Source organism: Haemaphysalis longicornis, unplaced genomic scaffold (assembly GCF_048455015.1).
Source record: "Haemaphysalis longicornis isolate Haplotype H1 unplaced genomic scaffold, Haemaphysalis longicornis Haplotype H1 scaffold_6, whole genome shotgun sequence".
NCBI classification, from domain to species: Eukaryota; Metazoa; Arthropoda; class Arachnida; order Ixodida; family Ixodidae; genus Haemaphysalis; species Haemaphysalis longicornis.
The window spans coordinates 85,454,252-85,472,316 of record NW_027526407.1 but is presented as its reverse complement, the minus strand read 5'-3'; the positions used below and the strand labels follow the sequence as shown (position 1 = coordinate 85,472,316).

Below are 18,065 nucleotides of genomic sequence, written 5' to 3'. Positions count from 1 at the left end.
GGGCACCAGAGGCACAAAAGCGGCCATGAACGTGACAGTGACTCTCTCTACATGAGTTGCAAGCTTCCAGGTATGTCAAGCTCCCTTAAAAGTTCATCAACCCCATGCACCTGAAGGAACGCTAGCTTTGGTTTGCTCAATCGTGCCCAACGAATAGTAATCTCTTCTGATTATTCCTCATACGCCCTCAACAGACTTCCTAGTAATCACGTTTAATTTACTAGTCACCAGAAAACTTGAACACTTGTGTCCTGAACCAGATTACCAGCACACTCAGAATACTGCTGAAGAGTTTCCACATAAATATTTTAGGCTAGAAAATGATCGGGGTACCTGGGCTGGATCAGATTGCATGCACCTCACCTACTGACGTATAAAATGCCTTTTTTGTTTTAGTAAACGCTCTCTCTCTCTCTCTCTCTCTCTCTCTCTCTCTCTCTCTCTCTCTCTCTCTCTCTCTCTCTCTCTCTCTCTCTCTCTCTCTCTCTCTCTCTCTCTCTCGCTCTCGCTCTCTCGGATTCGAGGGAGACAACCAGATTGTGGTAACAAAAAAGTTTCAGAAACAGAAAGTTCCCAAAAACAAGGCATACAGAGGAGCTGGAAGGGACAGGTAACCGTTAAAACCCCTAGCGGGCCCCGCACCACAGTTGCACGCACCTGCGCCGAGACGCAAAGAAAACTAAACGTCGCCGCCATCTTGGAAGGGCAGGTGGTATCTACACGCGCGCGACAGGCACACGCAGCCTCTTCGTATTCCGGCAGCGAGTCCCCCTGCGGTGCTACTGAACGATAGATACACCGTGTCCGAGAATCCCAATCGCGAAAGCCGATAAAATCTTTGGGGCACTCTCGTAGCACCGAAGAAATTAAGAAAAACACGCGCGATAGACGACGTTAATTACCGGCGGCGCAGTGCAGTCGGGCAGTGTACCAGGGCAAAGATTTCCTGAGGCTACGTCGAAATGGCAGTGCCCGACGCACTCCTTCTATAGGTAAATAGTAGTGAGAGCTTTATGTTTGAACTTGGATTGCTCTTCAGTGGACTGGATGCTTCCATGGTTTTGGGTTTTGGCGCCATACAAGCACAAAATCATGTCATTAGCGGCCCCAGGCAACACATTTCGAAGCTTTGCCATGATTTTTTTTCAAGTGAATCCGGGTAAGCTAATGGCTTGGCTGGGGTATCTCACAGAATATCAAAAATTCGCGGAATATTACTCGGAAGTTTCTTATTCTTTACACGGTGTATTGCCGACGCAAGGATGACTTTGTATTCAATTTCGCATGTTGTCCAGTACAAGGGTTGAAGGCTCCACAGTCATAGGAGGAAAACGTAACAGGATGATTTCAAAAATGTTAAAGTTTAGATGGAGAAGAATGTGTACGTCCCCAGAAGGAAAATGTAATTTAAGCCCGCTGTACTCCACCGCTGCTGGCGTGACAGACGCTGCCTTGTTATCTACCCCGCCTGCCTGCCCTTAGCAACGGCCTGACACCATCAATCAGTCTCCAGATATACCCTTCACAGACGTGCTCTGAGAACGTTGCAACCGACTCATGGTATACGTAGGCAGCGGGAAAGACACGTGAACTGACGCTTATTTTATTTGTGTTTGAAAATACATGTTCGCAGGGTTCTTCAAGTTGTCTTGCGTAACAAGTAGACCAGCGATTGCAGGGGCAACTCGTCATTTTACCGTTCCATCCAACAAAAGTAACTTAAGCATAAAAACACAAAACAGGGAGTTTGCGGCATGCCTAGTGACATTGGAGAGGACTAAACACCATCGCTTTGTACAGAAAATGCTCAGCGTTGGTGATGAGGGTATTTTAGGGTTATTACGTGCGCGTGTTTTCAAAAGGAGATTCTTTTTTGAAACCGATTACGGCTGTTTTGACACAAAATGTTTTGGGGCACCCTTAGCGATGTTACAGTGCTGCTGAAAAATGAAGAAGGTGCGTTTATTACAATATGTGATGTACTGTTCTGCGCTACACAGCTCTTGTGTTTAAAATGCGATAACTTTGAGAGAATTTCTCGGCTTTTTATTGAATAGCTGATGATTTTGATTGGCGCCCTATGCAGTATTATTGCCAAGCCTTGTATGACGGGTGCACTGAAAACACCGCGGCCTTGCCTTAGAAACTCAGGGGCCGGTGGAAACAAAGCCCATTTGTATTGTCATCTTTGCAGCAGCTAACCTTGCTTTATTCATGCCTGCGTTGAAGCTACAAAATGCAGATGAGCAACTGCACTTTGTTCATTACATTGAACTTCCCAGTCATGGAGTCATTACTAGTTTACTGTAACCGTGCCATTCCAGGCGGTCAAAAGGAGCAACATCAACAACTTCGGAGTTGGCAGCCTCAGTAACAGTTTTTATTGCATATCACAGTAAATAAAATGTATATTGTCGATACTCCGCAATTGAAAGGCTGTTTTTTGCAATATATGTGGGAGAATAAATGCGTGCCCCGCGATGACCTGGGTAAAGACTCTAGGATTGAACATGCGGTGGGTCTTCGTCGACACATTCTTTCCTGGATGGTTTCATGAAAGACCAATGCAGACCGCGCTCCGTGCCTTCCCTTACGGTCTACATCGTGAACATACTGTGACTTGTTTCATGATACGGAACTTCAAGTGCGCGACCTTTGCCGCTAGTTTTCTAAAGCTCAATTTACGTACGGGGACGGTAAAACGCATCTCAAGGGTATCGGCTTGATTCCTTTCGAGAACATAAAACATTCATCTATAGGCTGCGCTCAAAAGCGATTCGGTCATGTCAACTTCGACTGCGATGGTGTCCTTTACAGCCACATGCCTCTGCATGTTGTTGTGAAGCCTGTAATATTGATGAAACTGCCGATTTTAGTGCTCTCTATACAAAGCCGGTCTTACGTAACACGTTGCATAGTAGTACGCTTATTTATTGGGCTAATAGAGTGGCTAAATCGCGCCCTATAATCATGAATTTAGCCAGAAACAAATAAGATATCTTGCCCGTGCTACTTTGGCTGGATCGAAACGCCTCTATACAGCCGTACAACGTCCAGGTTGAGGCCTTCAAGTTGGTTCAAAAGAAGTATGAACACCATAAACCTTGATTATTTTATTTCTTCGGAGCACAACGCTATAGACTAATGGTGCTTAAAAACTTGAGGGATGCTGTTTGATTGTACAGTAAAAGCTCGTTAATTAGAACTCAAAGGGAACTATAAAATTTTTCGTATTTCGCGGAGTTGGAATAAGCGGGTGGGTGCTAGAATGAATGGAGAGAGAGAGAGAGAGAGAACGCTTATTGGCAGAGCATTTACGGTGTTCATGTAGGAGGGGTTCCCTCTTCACAGGAATACATGAGCTGTCTTAGCACCGGCTGCCCTCTCAGTGAGCCGGAGCTGGGCCGAGAGGCAGGGGCTGGGCAGCAGTGTCTCCCACTGCTCTTCCATCGCGTCACACTACGCGGGCAGCACACAAAGAAGCCCCCTCTGGTCTCGTTATCGCTATTAAGGCGCTAATACACGTTTGTGGCAGGTCTGTCGCCATGTGATTGCAGGCCCTGACCAGTGACGACGGCACAAAGAAAACCTACAACGGCACGCGCCGGAGCACTGGCGCCGGCGGCGCGGCGCGCGCTCCAGAAGCAAAATAGGCTGTCGCAGCTGCGTAGCTCGCGCGCTACGCTGGTTTTTAGATGCGACGCTGAGAGGAGCATCTCTTACCGGCGGCCCTCTCCTGCGTGCGTCCGTCGTCCGCGTCCGCACTGCTGCGTCTCTCCTCCGCTCGCCTCCTCTCCTCTCTCCGATAGCGAACACTCTCCCAACATCTGCGGTCGCACTGCGCGCGGCTGCGCACATGTGCAGTACTGTCTCTCTCCGCGGTCTCCTCTCCTTCGGGCGCACTGCGCATAGACGCGGAGTGCTGCGCTCCGGCCGGTCTCTCAGTCGACGGTCGTCCGCGCTTGCGCTTGCGATTGCTCTCTTGCCATACCCGACGATTGCTTGATGCGACGCCAATGGAACCCCCTTCAGCGTCGCATCACACCAGGGTTCCCGCGAGGGGAGGTGGGCGTAATTTTTTTTTGTATCGCTGGAATAGATAGGAAATGTGCTGTGGTTTGGCTTTGCAACACATTGTAATCACATGTAATCACACTGGGCCGACTTCGTCGGCGAGAAGCTATGAAAACCAGGGGATCCCAGTTCGAATTAACCGTTCTGGTTACCGACGCGTTCGAATTATCGGGAGCTTTCCCCCATTGAAATATACGAATCTGTGCCCAGACCAGAGTGTCACTTGGAATTAAACGTAAGTTCAAATTAACCGAGTTTGAATAACCAAGGTTTTACTGTACCTCTTTCCGTATTTGTTTGGCTACCAAATTTGTAAACGCAAGAATATTGCCAATTCGCGTCCCCTTTTCTTGGGTATTTAGGAAAGTTAAAATCAAGAGTAGTCTCAATATCAGGCAATCTGAAGAAAAGCAATGTTGCGGCAATTCTTTCTAAAAGAACGAAAACTTGAAATTACCTGCTTTGACCAGGTGTATATAAATGTTGGTCGCACCGCAGAGCTAAATTACGCGTTAAAACCTTCATTTATCAGAGATTATTCGGCAGTTGCTGCCTCTACATGTTAATGTAGAGCTTCATGGAACTGTACTACGACCGTTACAGCTTTAAAAGCTGCTCCCCAGAAGCTCGGATCTATACTCTAAAGCTCGGCAACTTTGTCTGGTGCAACCCCGCTAAGACATTTGAAGCCGCAGGTGTCTGCAACTACGGCAACAGTGACCCAACCCAAAATCATTTATTCAGAAACAGGGTCCGTAAGACGCTTGGGCGGGATAGTCTACAATAAAATCAAGCCGAAGACACGCATCATTCACACGATGTTTTATTGAATTCTCAGATCTTCGACCGCCAAGAAACAACGCGCGTATATACAAAAACATTTAAAAAGAAACGAAAACAAGGTGAAAAAACAGAGACAGGACTAGGACAACTCGTAATGCCGCTTGAGGAGGAACCTTGTTCGATGTATTACAAACAAACATCCATCCTGACCAGGTGGAGGTAACCAAGCATGAAATCCAGTCTTTGAGCCTCATGTTACACTTGGCTTTGAGGCACATACTAATGAAAGAGATAATTGTCGAGGTGGTGCTGCCATCTGTCGTATGTATGAAGAAGTTTGGAATCCTTTTTTGTGAAGGAGTGGCCACGTGACAAAGCTCTCTTTCAGTCCCATTCTCAGCAGGACAACACCGGTTTCAAGAAGGCTTCGACGAGGTTACGCCAAGAGATCGAGAAGTTGCGTCCGCGCCTTGGCACAGCGGGAGTACATAGAAAAATGCATCGCTTCCCTTTAAAGCAGGCGCCATGGCAGAGAATATCACCGGCAACCTACAGCTTACATGCGGAACGCCTTATACCTGTGCTCCACAGCCGTTTTAAAGGCCTTCCAAAGGACTTGGAATCAATTGTCTGCTGAACGCCCCCATTGCAAATAGATAAGGTGCACCTCAAAGTGAGACTTCAACTAAGTTGCCGTGTACCACAGGCATTAGGCACTTAACACACGCTACAGGTGAGGTAACAAATCTCAAGCAATTATTCCAAGTAAACATAAGATGCCCGAGAGTATTAAGACAGTACATGCCCTCCGGCTAAAACAATCCTTAACTCTTTATTCTGTCTGGCTGAATTGAGTGGCCGTTCTGTGCATTAGCCATGTTGTCCTTCTAAAACAATCCCTGAACGCTTCATTAGCTCTTGTTGAGCGTAGTGGCAGTTTTCTGCAGTATCTCTGCTTCAAATCACGCATGACTTAGGTACAAAGGCAATAAACGTACTAGAAAAATACGGGAGGAGTACAATTGTTTGCATAACCTAATAAAATGAGTTGGGTGAAGTATTTGTGACCAGTCGATAATACTGCTCAATATACATTGCGGTGCCACGTTATTTGCGTTACCCGCTCAGTGTTTGTCGCTTCACATTGCGACATCTGGACTCCCTGAACGACAAACAAGCCTTTCTGGGAAAACAGTTCTGTTGTTTTGTGGCACCACAGTATGCATGGGTGTCATTGTCTTCTCGGCGTGGTGGTGACCTCAAAAGCGGTGCCTGGAAGTCAGCTGGAGAAGGCGTTGGTGTACTCTTCGTAGAAGCTGATGTAACTCGGAAAGCTCTCTTGTGGACACATAGTGGCCTGGAAGAAAATGGGAAAGAAAAGCGGATACACTGTCAGAAACAAAGTCGAAGAGACCATGGCGTTAGGCATACCGACCAGAACATGACTGTGCAAGTTTGGACCCTTATGTATCCTGTGGATGTTACGAATTGATTATTAAAGTGCCCATACTGGTGGAAGGACAGGAATTTGTAGGAAACAAAAATGAGCGTGCAGAACCTGCGAGCATGTTTACAAAATATCAGCCCTGCATATCAGGGAATCTAAAATCGTAGCGGAAGTAGATAATTGCGAGGAACGTTTTTAATTTGGTATCACATCGGTACATGCTGCCGTGGGGACCCTAGACGTACGGGAGGTACAAAAATTCCACGGTGATTTACCGGAAAGTACGGCTCGATAAGATGGGAATGCCCTATTCGACATTTTTTCTCGTGTCCAGTTCGTTACATATTAAGTTATAGAGTACGAACATTCACTGACATAGCGAGCGGGGAGGGGGGGGGGGGGCAGAAGGGCAGAAATATATTCCAGTGATAGTAACAGAAAAATAAAATCTGTTAATTATAGCAAAATACCACAAACGGTCGTTATAGCAAAGCCCTCAAGACCAACAACTGAGTTTGATATAAACGGCGATGACTTGCCCTGCCTGGATTGCAGATGGAATTTAGAAGACTTCGTAGATGGCAAGGATTTGTTATACTAGTATTTACTGCATCCTAAATTGATCTATATGACGTCCATTTTGTGTGGAGTGTAAAGAAGTAAAATTTACAATAATTAGGATAGCCTGGGATGCTATTGATTGGCACTATAGCGCGCGGGTTTTGAAATAACGGGACAGTCAATCACAATGGGTTTCTTGGGCATATGTTAACAACCTTGACATGAAAGCAATATTCACTTCAAACTGCGCATATGAAGGAAATAAACTATTCGGCTGCCCGTCTGCAAACTTACATTTTCCAACGACGTCCACCGTTGACTAGCATCATTCTCCTTGTCACAGGCCGCTCCCGCTGTTTCCTGGTACACGCTAGAGGTGGGACACGGATTCTCCGGGCCGGAAGTTGACGTCACCATTTTATCGGCTTCCTGTAGAAGGCCCTGGAGCGCTTGAATATACTCTATTGCTTTGTGAAGAGTTTTCACCTGCAGATATAAAAGCACAGGATAAGCGCAATTTTACACATGGTGCACTTACAAATTGCGACTTGTACGCTGAACAAATCATGCCTAACATTTGCTTAGCAACGCAATGATTTAGGGCAGCTGAATCAATCCCTGCCGTACCGATCTCGTTTTAAATTAAGCCAGCGTCATAAATTGGTCACGTTCCTGCTCATATAAATTGTTTCAGCACTAATAACTTCCCCAGAGTGATAGCTCATAATACATCGTCTCGAAACAACTGGGTTCGGGATTGCCAACCATGAACGATGGTGTCGTAAAGAAGCCCTGGTGGAATGGTAGAAACAAAGTTGTTCCGTGCGTACTGAATCATTTGATTGTTTGCACTTTACTACTAAGGATTCCCGAGCCTGAATAGGTCACATTGTTTTCTTTTTCTTGCTTTTTCACCTGTTTACAATCGCCCTCATCTGAAGAAGCAAAGCTTATAAATTATGTTGCTATCTTCTATTTTGTGATATCCTTTCTCTCTCCCAGCTATCTTGTGCCTATTTGCGCCTACCATAACTTCACTGTCGCAGTGTAATCGCAACGTCATTGCAACATTAGAGCAGCTCCGCTATATTATCTCCGCTGCATTTCAAAATTGTTGCTTCAACAATGCTGTTTTTTTTCTACAACTCGGGCTGACATAGCCAAATGAGCTATGGTACACTCTTCATTGCTTACAAGCACGTGAACTTTTGTTAACTTCGCATCGCGGGGAAGAAAAGTAGCTGCAGCGGTCAACTGGGTGTGCTGTGCCGCAGCGCGTGCATGACTACGAAATTCTGCTTTTCTGGTCCGTATCGTAATTCAAACCATTCAAACCATGCGACAGTGCTTTACTCAAGACAATTTCGCGCGCACATTCGCAAGGCTCGCTTGCACTGTAGAAGGCAAAACCTTCATGGCTGTACAATACTCGCGACCTTCCAAAAGAGCTAAGTGCCTGCCGGTCTCCTAGTGTATGTACTGACTCCGCACCCCTTGAGCAGCGTTATATTATTCTTCGAGACAATCTATCCACATACTTCGCATACGACGATGTCTAGACTCTATTGTAAGAGCGATTACTTTACTACTTTCTCCATTGTGAACAATGGCAAGATTAGCCGGCTCACCTTGGACAGCCTCTTGGCTCTGTTTTCCACAGGAACACACTTCCGAAGTCTGGAGAAGGCGTTATTAACGGCCTGCACTCTGCGTCGCTCTCTGGCATTCCTCCTGGCCACCAGGTGAGCTGGCTTCTCACGGTGGGGAACATGCTTGTAGGTGGACTTGGGCAACGTTGAAGATGACGTCACAGTCGAGCACAGATCCTCGGCACCACCATCGTGTTTCCGCACAGGACTCGGGGACCCAAGAGAACCCCGGCTCGAGGAGTCGTCCGGAGTTTCAGGGGTGCAGGGGCGATTGATAAAGCCGTGAGGACTGCAGCGAGAAGGAGGAGAAACCAAGGACAATGCAGGTGAGTCACTTGCTTGCTATCATCGCGAACTGTGTACGATGGGGTCGCTGAGTCGTCATCAGTGAAATTGACCTCTTTATGTGGTAGCCAGAATCTTGTACAGTCACAAAGCCCCTTCCGATAATTTGCATCTGCCGTGCGCAAGCCTGGCGGACAGAAACTATCACTGAGAGGTTCCGGTGCCTGCATAGACATATACTCAGGCGTTTGCAAACCCCGTGTCAGCGTACAGCGATGCTGAAGCGCTGGCTGTGGATTACACCGACAAATTCGGGAACTCAGTAATCCGTCCCTTTTTTCGTTACCAGAAGAACATCCAGGAAACCGTTTAACATACGGTGTCTGGGCATTTACGTTTATTTGATTGTTGAATCACGGCCGTCAGCCCTGGGAATTGTGCAAAAATTCTAACTCACTAGTAAAAGTGTGCTGCGCGATGCGGTGAGGCTCAAAAACAAAAATCCCGCAAAAGACTTCCCCGCCGTTGCACCGCAATCGTAGCTGCAGTTCCTTGTCTTCGGTTCGAACAAGTCATTTCTAACGCTGCAATTCAGCTTTCAAAATGTATACCCAAAGCCCGTTCGAGACGACGTGATGCACGCCGTGGCAGGACGTAATACTAGAATGAGAACTTCGCTCAGTTCGAAAAAAAAGGATTACCGGCTGGTGTTCAAAAACGCAGTTGTTTCGTTTATTTCGCTGATGTCCTGACCGGGTACAAAGCAGAACCGGCGGAAATAATCGAATAGCGTGCCCTATAATGCAACCACTCGCCATCGTAAGGCACCACGTTGAGTACTGCCGGCATGCGGTTTATGCTTCTCATGACTACGCTTTTAGCAATCCAACCGGGTCTACAACCCACACGCCAGAATTGCTCCAGGCTGCCCTTAAGGCGCACGCTTTCCAACCCCCTTGTTTTACAAATCTGTCTCTTGAGAGAATTCACTCGGCATCCAGTTTGAAAGGCTTCCCAGCGCGTGCCTTTCCAATCGCAACAACTGATGCAAAACTATTGTGTTGGGTTGTGTTCACTGGGAAAGGTGAAGTGGAGAAAAACATTTGTTTTGAACATACTGCTTAGCAAAAACGAAATGAAACGCCGCGGTGGCTCAGTGGCTAAGGCGTTGCGCTGCTAAGCATGAGGTCGCGGGTTCGATTCCCGGCCACGGCGGTCACTTTTCTGATGGAGGCGAAAAGCAAAAACGCCTGTGTGTACGAGATTTCGGCGCACGCTAAAGATCCCCAGGTGGTAAAAATTATTCCGGAGCCCTCCACTACGGCGCGCCTCATCACCTGCGTTGCGTGGGCGCGTGAAACCCTGGAATCAACCAAACCAAAAATGAAATTGCCGGTTCATATTCCGGAACCAGCTCATAGCTGCCAGTTATTGCTGAGCACCGTACAGTAAAAATCTTTATGACTGCATAACGCCGCAGCGCGTTGGTGAAAAGCCAGTGCACTCTCACATTTTGTGCGCAGATAGTAACCACTCTCCGAATGCACTTGATTGCACGGTTGCCTGCTGCGGTACTCACGTCACGGTATCTAGTAATATGACGGCGTGAAGATATCTCTTTGTTTCACCCAGTCGGGCAGGCTCAAACAACATGTTGAACGTGTTTACCATATTTCGCCGCTGATAAAAAGCGTCTGATCTGCATGTGCGTCTGTTTCAATCGCTTCCAGATATCTGACGGAGCTACCACAGAAGACCGCAGCGATATCTCAGGGAGTGGATCCACGAAACGTGCGAACTTAGAGAGTGCGTCAGCCGGCCGCAAGACCGCTTTGCATATGTAATGAGTGGCAAGCGCTACCGTGTTTACATGACATAAAGCTTTTGACTTTACCTGCACCAGCCTCCACAGTCCATGGAACCGAAGAACAATAATTAACTAAACTGCCAGTCTGCAGGCTTTGTTTACGTCCCACTGCCCAGGAAATCGCTGGCATCGCACGATTATTCTGTGCTCGCTCCAATTAAAAAGGGCCCATCTCCCCGCGAGGGGGACTCGAGTAAATGCGTCGCATAAGGGGTGGGTGTATTGCGTTAACGTTTAGTGTTTGGGGAGTTGGTGGTAGTGAATGCGTTGTATCAGCAGCTTCTTGACGTAGTTTGGATGAGTCAAGGATATAAGGCGCGTTCGTAGCCCTTCATTCTGTGTCGGTTTTGTGGCGCAGTGGGAAGAGCACCATGTACCTCGCGTTCTGCCCACAGGTAGTGAATTCGTTGTATCAGCAGCTTCTTGACGTAGTTTGAATGAGTCAAGAAAATAAGGCGCGTTCGTAGCCTTCCATTCTGTGTCGGCTTTGTGGCGCAGTGGGTAGACCACCATGCACCTTGCGTTCCGCCCGCTAGGTCGTGGGATCGAAACCAGGCGCCGGTAAGTATTATTTTTTATATAGTGTAGGGGGAGGGGTGCGGACCTGTTGTTGAGAGTGAGGAGGGTAGCGTGATGCGGGAGAGGAGGAGTGGGGGAGAGGGCGCACCTGGAACGGCTGTTGCGGACGCCGAGGCACGCCGACAACGCCGGGTGACATCGTGAGTTAAAGAAATGCTCTGCATTTAAAATTCCTGTTTATGCGTGAGCGTAATGCTTGTCCGCAAACACATAGTGTTATACCTAGCGCCAACTTGCGCATACGCCGTTGAAGTCCACCCCACGCTGTTCACGTTAACTTGCGAAAGGCGTCAGACAGTATGTAAATATACAGGAAACAAAGTAGTAGCGAACAATGCTGCATTTAGAAAATCGACAAGCACATTTAGGTTCTACAAGCCCTTACGGTCGCTGTAGCATACCATAGGTCTCTATACCCAATTATTCTATGTTTTAATTCAGTGCCTGACGAGTATGAAACTGAAGAAAGAAGTGGGTTCGGAAAGAAATGACGAGCATGCTTTATTCGCCACATTTTGTGATATGTTAAATAGTAGTCAGCAAACTAAAAAAAGTTACTTGGAAACTCCAACGCCCACATTCAGAGTTGTAAATTTCGGCTATGGTTTAGTTTAAAATACCACTATCTTACGTACGCTCCCGCCACAATTCAAGCGTAGGATAACAGCTCAGTATATCAGAACCAGCAGCTTATGGTAGTGCGTACATGACAGCCCCTGCAGGAAAGAACACACTCCGCAACAACATCGGCATTGCTACTTTTTTCTAGAAGCACCTTCGTGAAAGCCACGTGTCGTTTGCTCTCCCTAATGGGTAAACAGAAAAATCAGTTTAATGGAAAAAACAATGAGCTTGTAATTATATCAAAGACTTGTAAAATGTGTAACCCTTTATCTCCCTTTATTCTGAAAAAAAATCCGCATTGCAGCGTCTATTAAGGGGTCCTTTTCGTGAACGCGCTAATTTCTTTGCTAACTGGTGCGGTTTCTGAGGTGTTCCTCTACTTCAATGTAAACTATATTTCTTGGAAGGTATTTTGTGATGTCCCATTTGGTGATTGTCCCGTGGCCTGCAGAACTTGCCCCACCAGAGAGAGTCCTACAGGTACTGCAACCACAGAAGAGTTGGAACGTGAGCGGGTCGGTAGATAACTTCAAGGGTAGGGGGCAGCGCAACAAACGCGATGAAGCGGAGACGAGACAAACAAAGCGCTTGTGTTCGTCTCGTCTCCGCTCCATCGCGTTTGTTGCGCTGCCCCCTAACCTCAAAGGTACTTTAAACGCGTGTGCCTTAGTTACCTATGCGAAACATCTAATTCGACCAGCTTCACGTTTCGCTGATTTTTTTGCGCCTGGCTTCTCGTAACCATTTTTTGCAGTGATTTCGGGGCGGTGCTGATATTTCAGATTTGATTTCAGCTTGTGGACGTAAAGCAATATTCTTTATTTAGGGGGCCCAAATTTTCGTGCATAAAGCACATGGTACAAATTTCTGGCTCCTAAATTTTGCGTTTGGAGCCCCATTTTCTCTACTTGAAGAGAAATGCCGGGCCGTGGAGATGTGCGGCCCTTTTACACCTTGACGATGTGGCCGCAGTGGATTTACGTGGCAATATTAAGGGTGCCACAAGAGACGTGTTTTCAAAGATCGTTGTTCAGGAAGCTGTGTGCCAGCTCATGGGAAGTGTAAAACGGAAGCCGTAACCAAAATTCAGAGAGCACATGGATGACTATGAAATAACCAGCTGTTGGCACAAGAAACGTAAGAAAACCTGAGGAAATGTTGTCGAGTGTTCGTCCGACGACATTAAGACCAAGAAACTCGTATCGGCCACTGCATCCAGAGCGTTCCCACCAACCGGTATTGCAAAATTCTTTCCGACCGTAAGGCTTTTTGAAATTCTGCTTTGTCCAAACGCTACGTACCAACATAACTATGATTGGTAGTCGACGTGTTATCTCAAGGGAGGTTTCAATCGCACCGATAAAAACTTCAGTGTGTTATCCCTCTACAGAGCTTTGAGGTGTAAAGGCTTGGTCTACTGCATGCAATTAAATTTGAGTCCTGCAACGTTTATAGTAAGGATCAGTGCTACAGCCTGAAGTCATTTTTTAACCGGTGCAACTACCAACACAGCCGTAATTACAGATTAAAGCATAAATTTATTATAAAAATTTTAATTTCTGCGTGGCCCCAAAGTTTTTTAATGTTTAACACCGGGGAATACATTTACTCGGTGGTATACAGGATAGTTTGACGTAGTTTACTGTAACTGCCGAGTAAGGGTTGCCGCTACGATTGCCGGTGGCCGTATAGCTACCAGAGGGGTAGTAATGCTCATAGAAGCAGGTGATAGTCGTAAGAGTCGTTCTAAGGCGGGTTCTACGGAACAGACGCCACCACGTCTTGCAGTCAGAAATGTTTCTGAAGCCGGCGAATATGCTCAGATATTGTCGCAATTCCTTGAGTCACAGTCTCGTGTTATTTCCTTTCAAAGCAAACCCCGCGATTGTGTGGAGGTGACCTTACAAAGCTGTAGAATTCGGCTAGTCTTGCCATAAAGGCCATCTCGATCTGAAGGAAGGCAAATAATCGATATTTTTATATTTGTGTGATTGATCGAGCCGAAAGGTCTGTATCGTTTGCAACCTTGAAGGGAATTACCTTCTGAATCCTATTTTGGCAGGGTTTTGCCATCTATATCCTTTCAATCAACAACTGCTCTTCTGAAGAACAAAAACATCTTCCAATAAAGTGACCCCTGACTTCTGATCACTTCCACCAGCATTGTCCAATCCTTTCATGTGATTTGATCTTGTATCATGCCGGAAATATCCATTTTTGTGCGTTTCATCCTGTTCCAGGGTATTCATCGCTTTACATATTGTCCAAAGCATCACATGGGCAGTACAACTCATCCCTATCCACCTTAGTTTGTTTAACCATTTATGTTATCGTCTCTCTGCGTTTTAATATTACCGCCATCATTTTACTTTCATTACCCAAGAGGTATTATTTAGTTTTCCAAGCACGGTGCATCTGGGGGTCACATCTGGGCATTTTGATTTTGGCAAAACTTTTATTTATTTATTGTAGCCCAGTTGCTTTGACAAACAATGAAATGAACCTGCCAGGTTTTTTTCTTGGGCTGCATCGTTTAGTAGGGAGTACGTACACTTTATCTATTTTTAGCACCCATTTATAGTTCACAAGTAGAGCGAGGATAAGCTAAAATCCGGTGAACCATCAGCGGCCAGACCGGAAACTGTAGCAATGTCGGCAAACTTGTGTGAATTGGGCTTCTGCGGGAACTTGGTTTTCAGAACGTTGCTTTTTGTCAATTTGATCGCATACATTTTTCTTAAAACTGTTCACAAGTTGTCACCGAAGCTTAAAGGACTACATCTAACAGCTTCGCTAACCTACTGATGTCTTGAAGACGCTAAACCGCGCACGTGACGACGCAAGCATGAATACCTGCTCGTCCTCACAATACCATTGCTTCTGGTTTTAGAACTCTTCATACCTCGGTAATCTTACTGAAACGTTTTACAAAACAAATAAGTTTTATTTGTATAGTGGGATAGTTAGAAGCGAAACTACGATCTCTTTGTTTTACTTCAATAGTCGACGTGAGAACGAACTAGCGCAGGCCCTTGCGGCTTAATACAGCATCAATTTTCGCGTGACAACGTAAAGCATGTAATGATTTTAGTATAATACGCGATTGTGAGCTGCAATAGAAAGTTAATCTTGCTGTCCTCCTTGCTTTGTCACTAACTTTTGAAAGAAAGATAGTTCAGGCGTGGCTAATTAAATCTTCGGAAGCGACAAAACGGTGCCGATAACCGTTTTGTTTTCCGCGCTTGAGTTTGTTGAAAGCCTTGCACGCTCGTGGAACGTCCCGCGAAACTTTTTAGCTGCGTCCGTTCACTTGTTTGGACTGTAGCCTGGAATGTACTCTACAAATCCGACAATGTAGCTTGGTAAGGCAGCACAACGGTCTTGCGTGGATGCGACGACAAGGCCGAATCGCTTATCCACAATCTTCTTAAGCTACTTTCAAAATTTTGGCTTTGCGTTCCCCACTTACGCTTCGATAATCTCTTATGTGCGCAAAGGGAATCATTGCCTGATCCTTCCTTGCAAACGATCAGACATCGCTCTGAGCAAGTGCACAGAAAGAAAATTGATTGTATGAACCACCCATTAAAATCCCCACAGCAAGATACAGCCTCCTGCACGTCGTGAACATCTCAGGATACTTTGGATAGGCTACTTTTTAACTTGGCTAAAACAGCAGAAAAAACGTGTCAAGGCACGGCTCAACAACGTAAAGAACAATAATAAAAAGACCTGAAGGATGTTCAGCCTTTGTGCCGAGGAATGGTTCTATGAGACGCTATTGTGTTTTCAAATTTTCGCTGCCTCGCGTTTTCTTTGCTTTCGCTGGCTTCGGCACCTCGCAGATATTCAAGACAGTCGTGCACCTCGAATCTGCAATAGAACTTCGCCTTCCATGTTGGCCAGGTAAAGTGCGCATTGCTCACACACCTGAACAATGGACAGTCCTGCACTGATTTGGATAAAAAATTCCCAGTAAGAGCCGCCGCCATCTGTGGCCGTGCATCTAACAGAACACGTGACATCGGGTCCAGCGTGTATATTGTAACCCAGTGCATAAATTTTGAAAGTGAACATTACCACTGAGCAACATTGCATTTCAAATCCCGAGGCTAGCGACTTTCTGCCATTCGCCGTCAATCTATAGCGTGGGCATGGTGTGAACCCGTTTGACCTTCGTCACACCAGATATAACAGTGGGTGTTGAGATGACTCAAATGTTTAAATAGCAGCGGTCTTTCCTATTCCACTTTGGTTGCTAATTTCACTGGAGTCAAAACCGACAGATCAAGACAGACATTTAAATATTGTTGAATTAAAAAGAGATTAGAAAGCCTGCATAAAACCTTGCACTCGTACTCCGTTTTTTTGCGTGCTTAGCCTTCATAGTACATTCTAAGTACATCGAGTTAGTTCACACGGTACTTTGTCCGTCGAAAGCTTGATGCAAACGCACAATTGTGAGAACCTGGCCACCACACTTGATATATATGCTCTTCAGAGTTTAAACACAAATTTATGGTCCACGGTGGTTGCCGACGGGGAGGGAGACTTGACATTGGTCCAGCAAGTGTCGAGTATATAAATACGGAGCATTATAGTGAGCCTCACTTGTCTGGTAGATGACGACGCAAGAAGAATTGTGTTACTTTTGGTTCACCGACAACGACAGTGACAACATATTTTAATTCCGCTTTCGCACACCTCCTTGAGAACTTCAATCGGCAAACTGCCCGGGGCGGTTACTTCTGTCACGTGGTTTCACACGTGGCATGGTAGTTCCTCGCTGCGCAAACTGCAGAAAAACCAGCTGCAGGGATTTTTTTCATTTTTCTGCCCCTGCTTTAACATTGTGTACTCTTGTAATCACTAATAAGTTTCGAAGTGTTTTAAGTAAACCATGACCGCTGTGAGAAGCCATCAAAAGACGACCACCTTGACATCTACACCAACAACGCACAATCGTTTACCAGCTTGGCACAACAAAACTCACCTCCGGCAGAGTCCTGGTAGCGTGGTCGTCGTAGTCCAAGCAGTATGTCCGAAAAAGGCCACTGACGTCATGTCGTCCACGCTCGAAGGAGGGCTGGGTAGGATGGTCGCCATATTCACGCACGCGGACAGCATCGGGCACGACCAACTTGCGACGCTTCTTCGGCGTCGTCTGCGGTCGTGAAGGTCCCGTTTAGGGAAAGGCGAAACGCTCGGGGGCGGGGCCCACGGCGTGGTGACGTCACGAGGTCTCCTCCCCGCTTTTTTTCACCACCTCGACGGGCCTTTCCACGCCTCGGGGCGACGTCACTGGAGCGGCCGCCCAACTGGAGCCGGTCCGCACGAGCGGGGCACGCGACGCCTGCAACCGCTGCACGCGGAGAGGAGGAAAAAATTAGCCCTCGGCAAGCCGGTTATGTGTCTGCTTTCTTCCCGCATCGGCTTGTGCACGCTGAGTGACCTTTTTCTTTATTTCCTTTCCGTTACGCGGCGGTGGTAGTAATGCCGACTTGCGGGATATCGCGAATACAGTTTCGCTGAACCGAGCTCGAAGACGTCTTGTGTCCTCCGGCGAACGGTGGCGCTCCGTTGCACCTACACTGTGTTATCAGCCAAGCAAGGACCAATGGAAAAATAGTTCTGCCACCTCTTTTCTCGCAGCTGACTTCTCCGGTCCGTCCTGGGGCGCCCGCCGGTGAAGGCCGTTTCGGCGAGGCTTTTATGATCGATGATATTGGAGGCGACTGAACTGAGCGGCGACGAGAAACGAGACACCGGGAGTACGTTCCGGACGATTGGCTATGTGGGATTTTGAATTCCAGACTTAAAACCTGACACCCGGGCCTCCTTGAAGACTTTTTTGGGCGTGCGGTTTGTGCTGTTCTTTGCAGAGGACCTGATTTATGGTTGTCTCCCCCCTTCCTTTGTGCTTTGGAGCACGTGAAACCTACAGGCACGGCAGAAGAGCGCATTGTTATTCGCTTAGCTCCGCAGGTGAACTTTGAATGCATCCTTTGATTTTCTTGTATTGCTGTTGCAAGGACTATCCAGTGATGTTATTACCATAGATCGAAGAAAGCCGGTCAATAGCAGTAATACGGCTGCTGTGACACCACACCTCTCACAAAGACTATTGAGAACTTTGAAAATGCCAGAAGAAAGAAACGTAATTTCAAGGATTTTCAAAGTTATCCGGTGTGCATAG

General features: G+C 46.7%; 1 protein-coding gene across 1 annotated transcript; it reads right to left on the bottom strand.

Annotated features, from left to right (window-relative positions):
- Positions 1-4,900: 4,900 nt before the first annotated feature.
- LOC144141735 (uncharacterized) lies at positions 4,901-17,219 on the bottom strand. Its single transcript, XM_077673243.1, has 4 exons — positions 16,863-17,219; positions 8,494-8,803; positions 7,160-7,351; positions 4,901-6,214 (listed from the first exon to the last, which is right to left on the bottom strand). The coding sequence occupies exons 1-4, from the start codon at positions 16,994-16,996 to the stop codon at positions 6,137-6,139; spliced, it is 714 nt and encodes a 237-aa protein (XP_077529369.1). The 5' UTR covers positions 16,997-17,219; the 3' UTR covers positions 4,901-6,136.
- Positions 17,220-18,065: the final 846 nt, after the last annotated feature.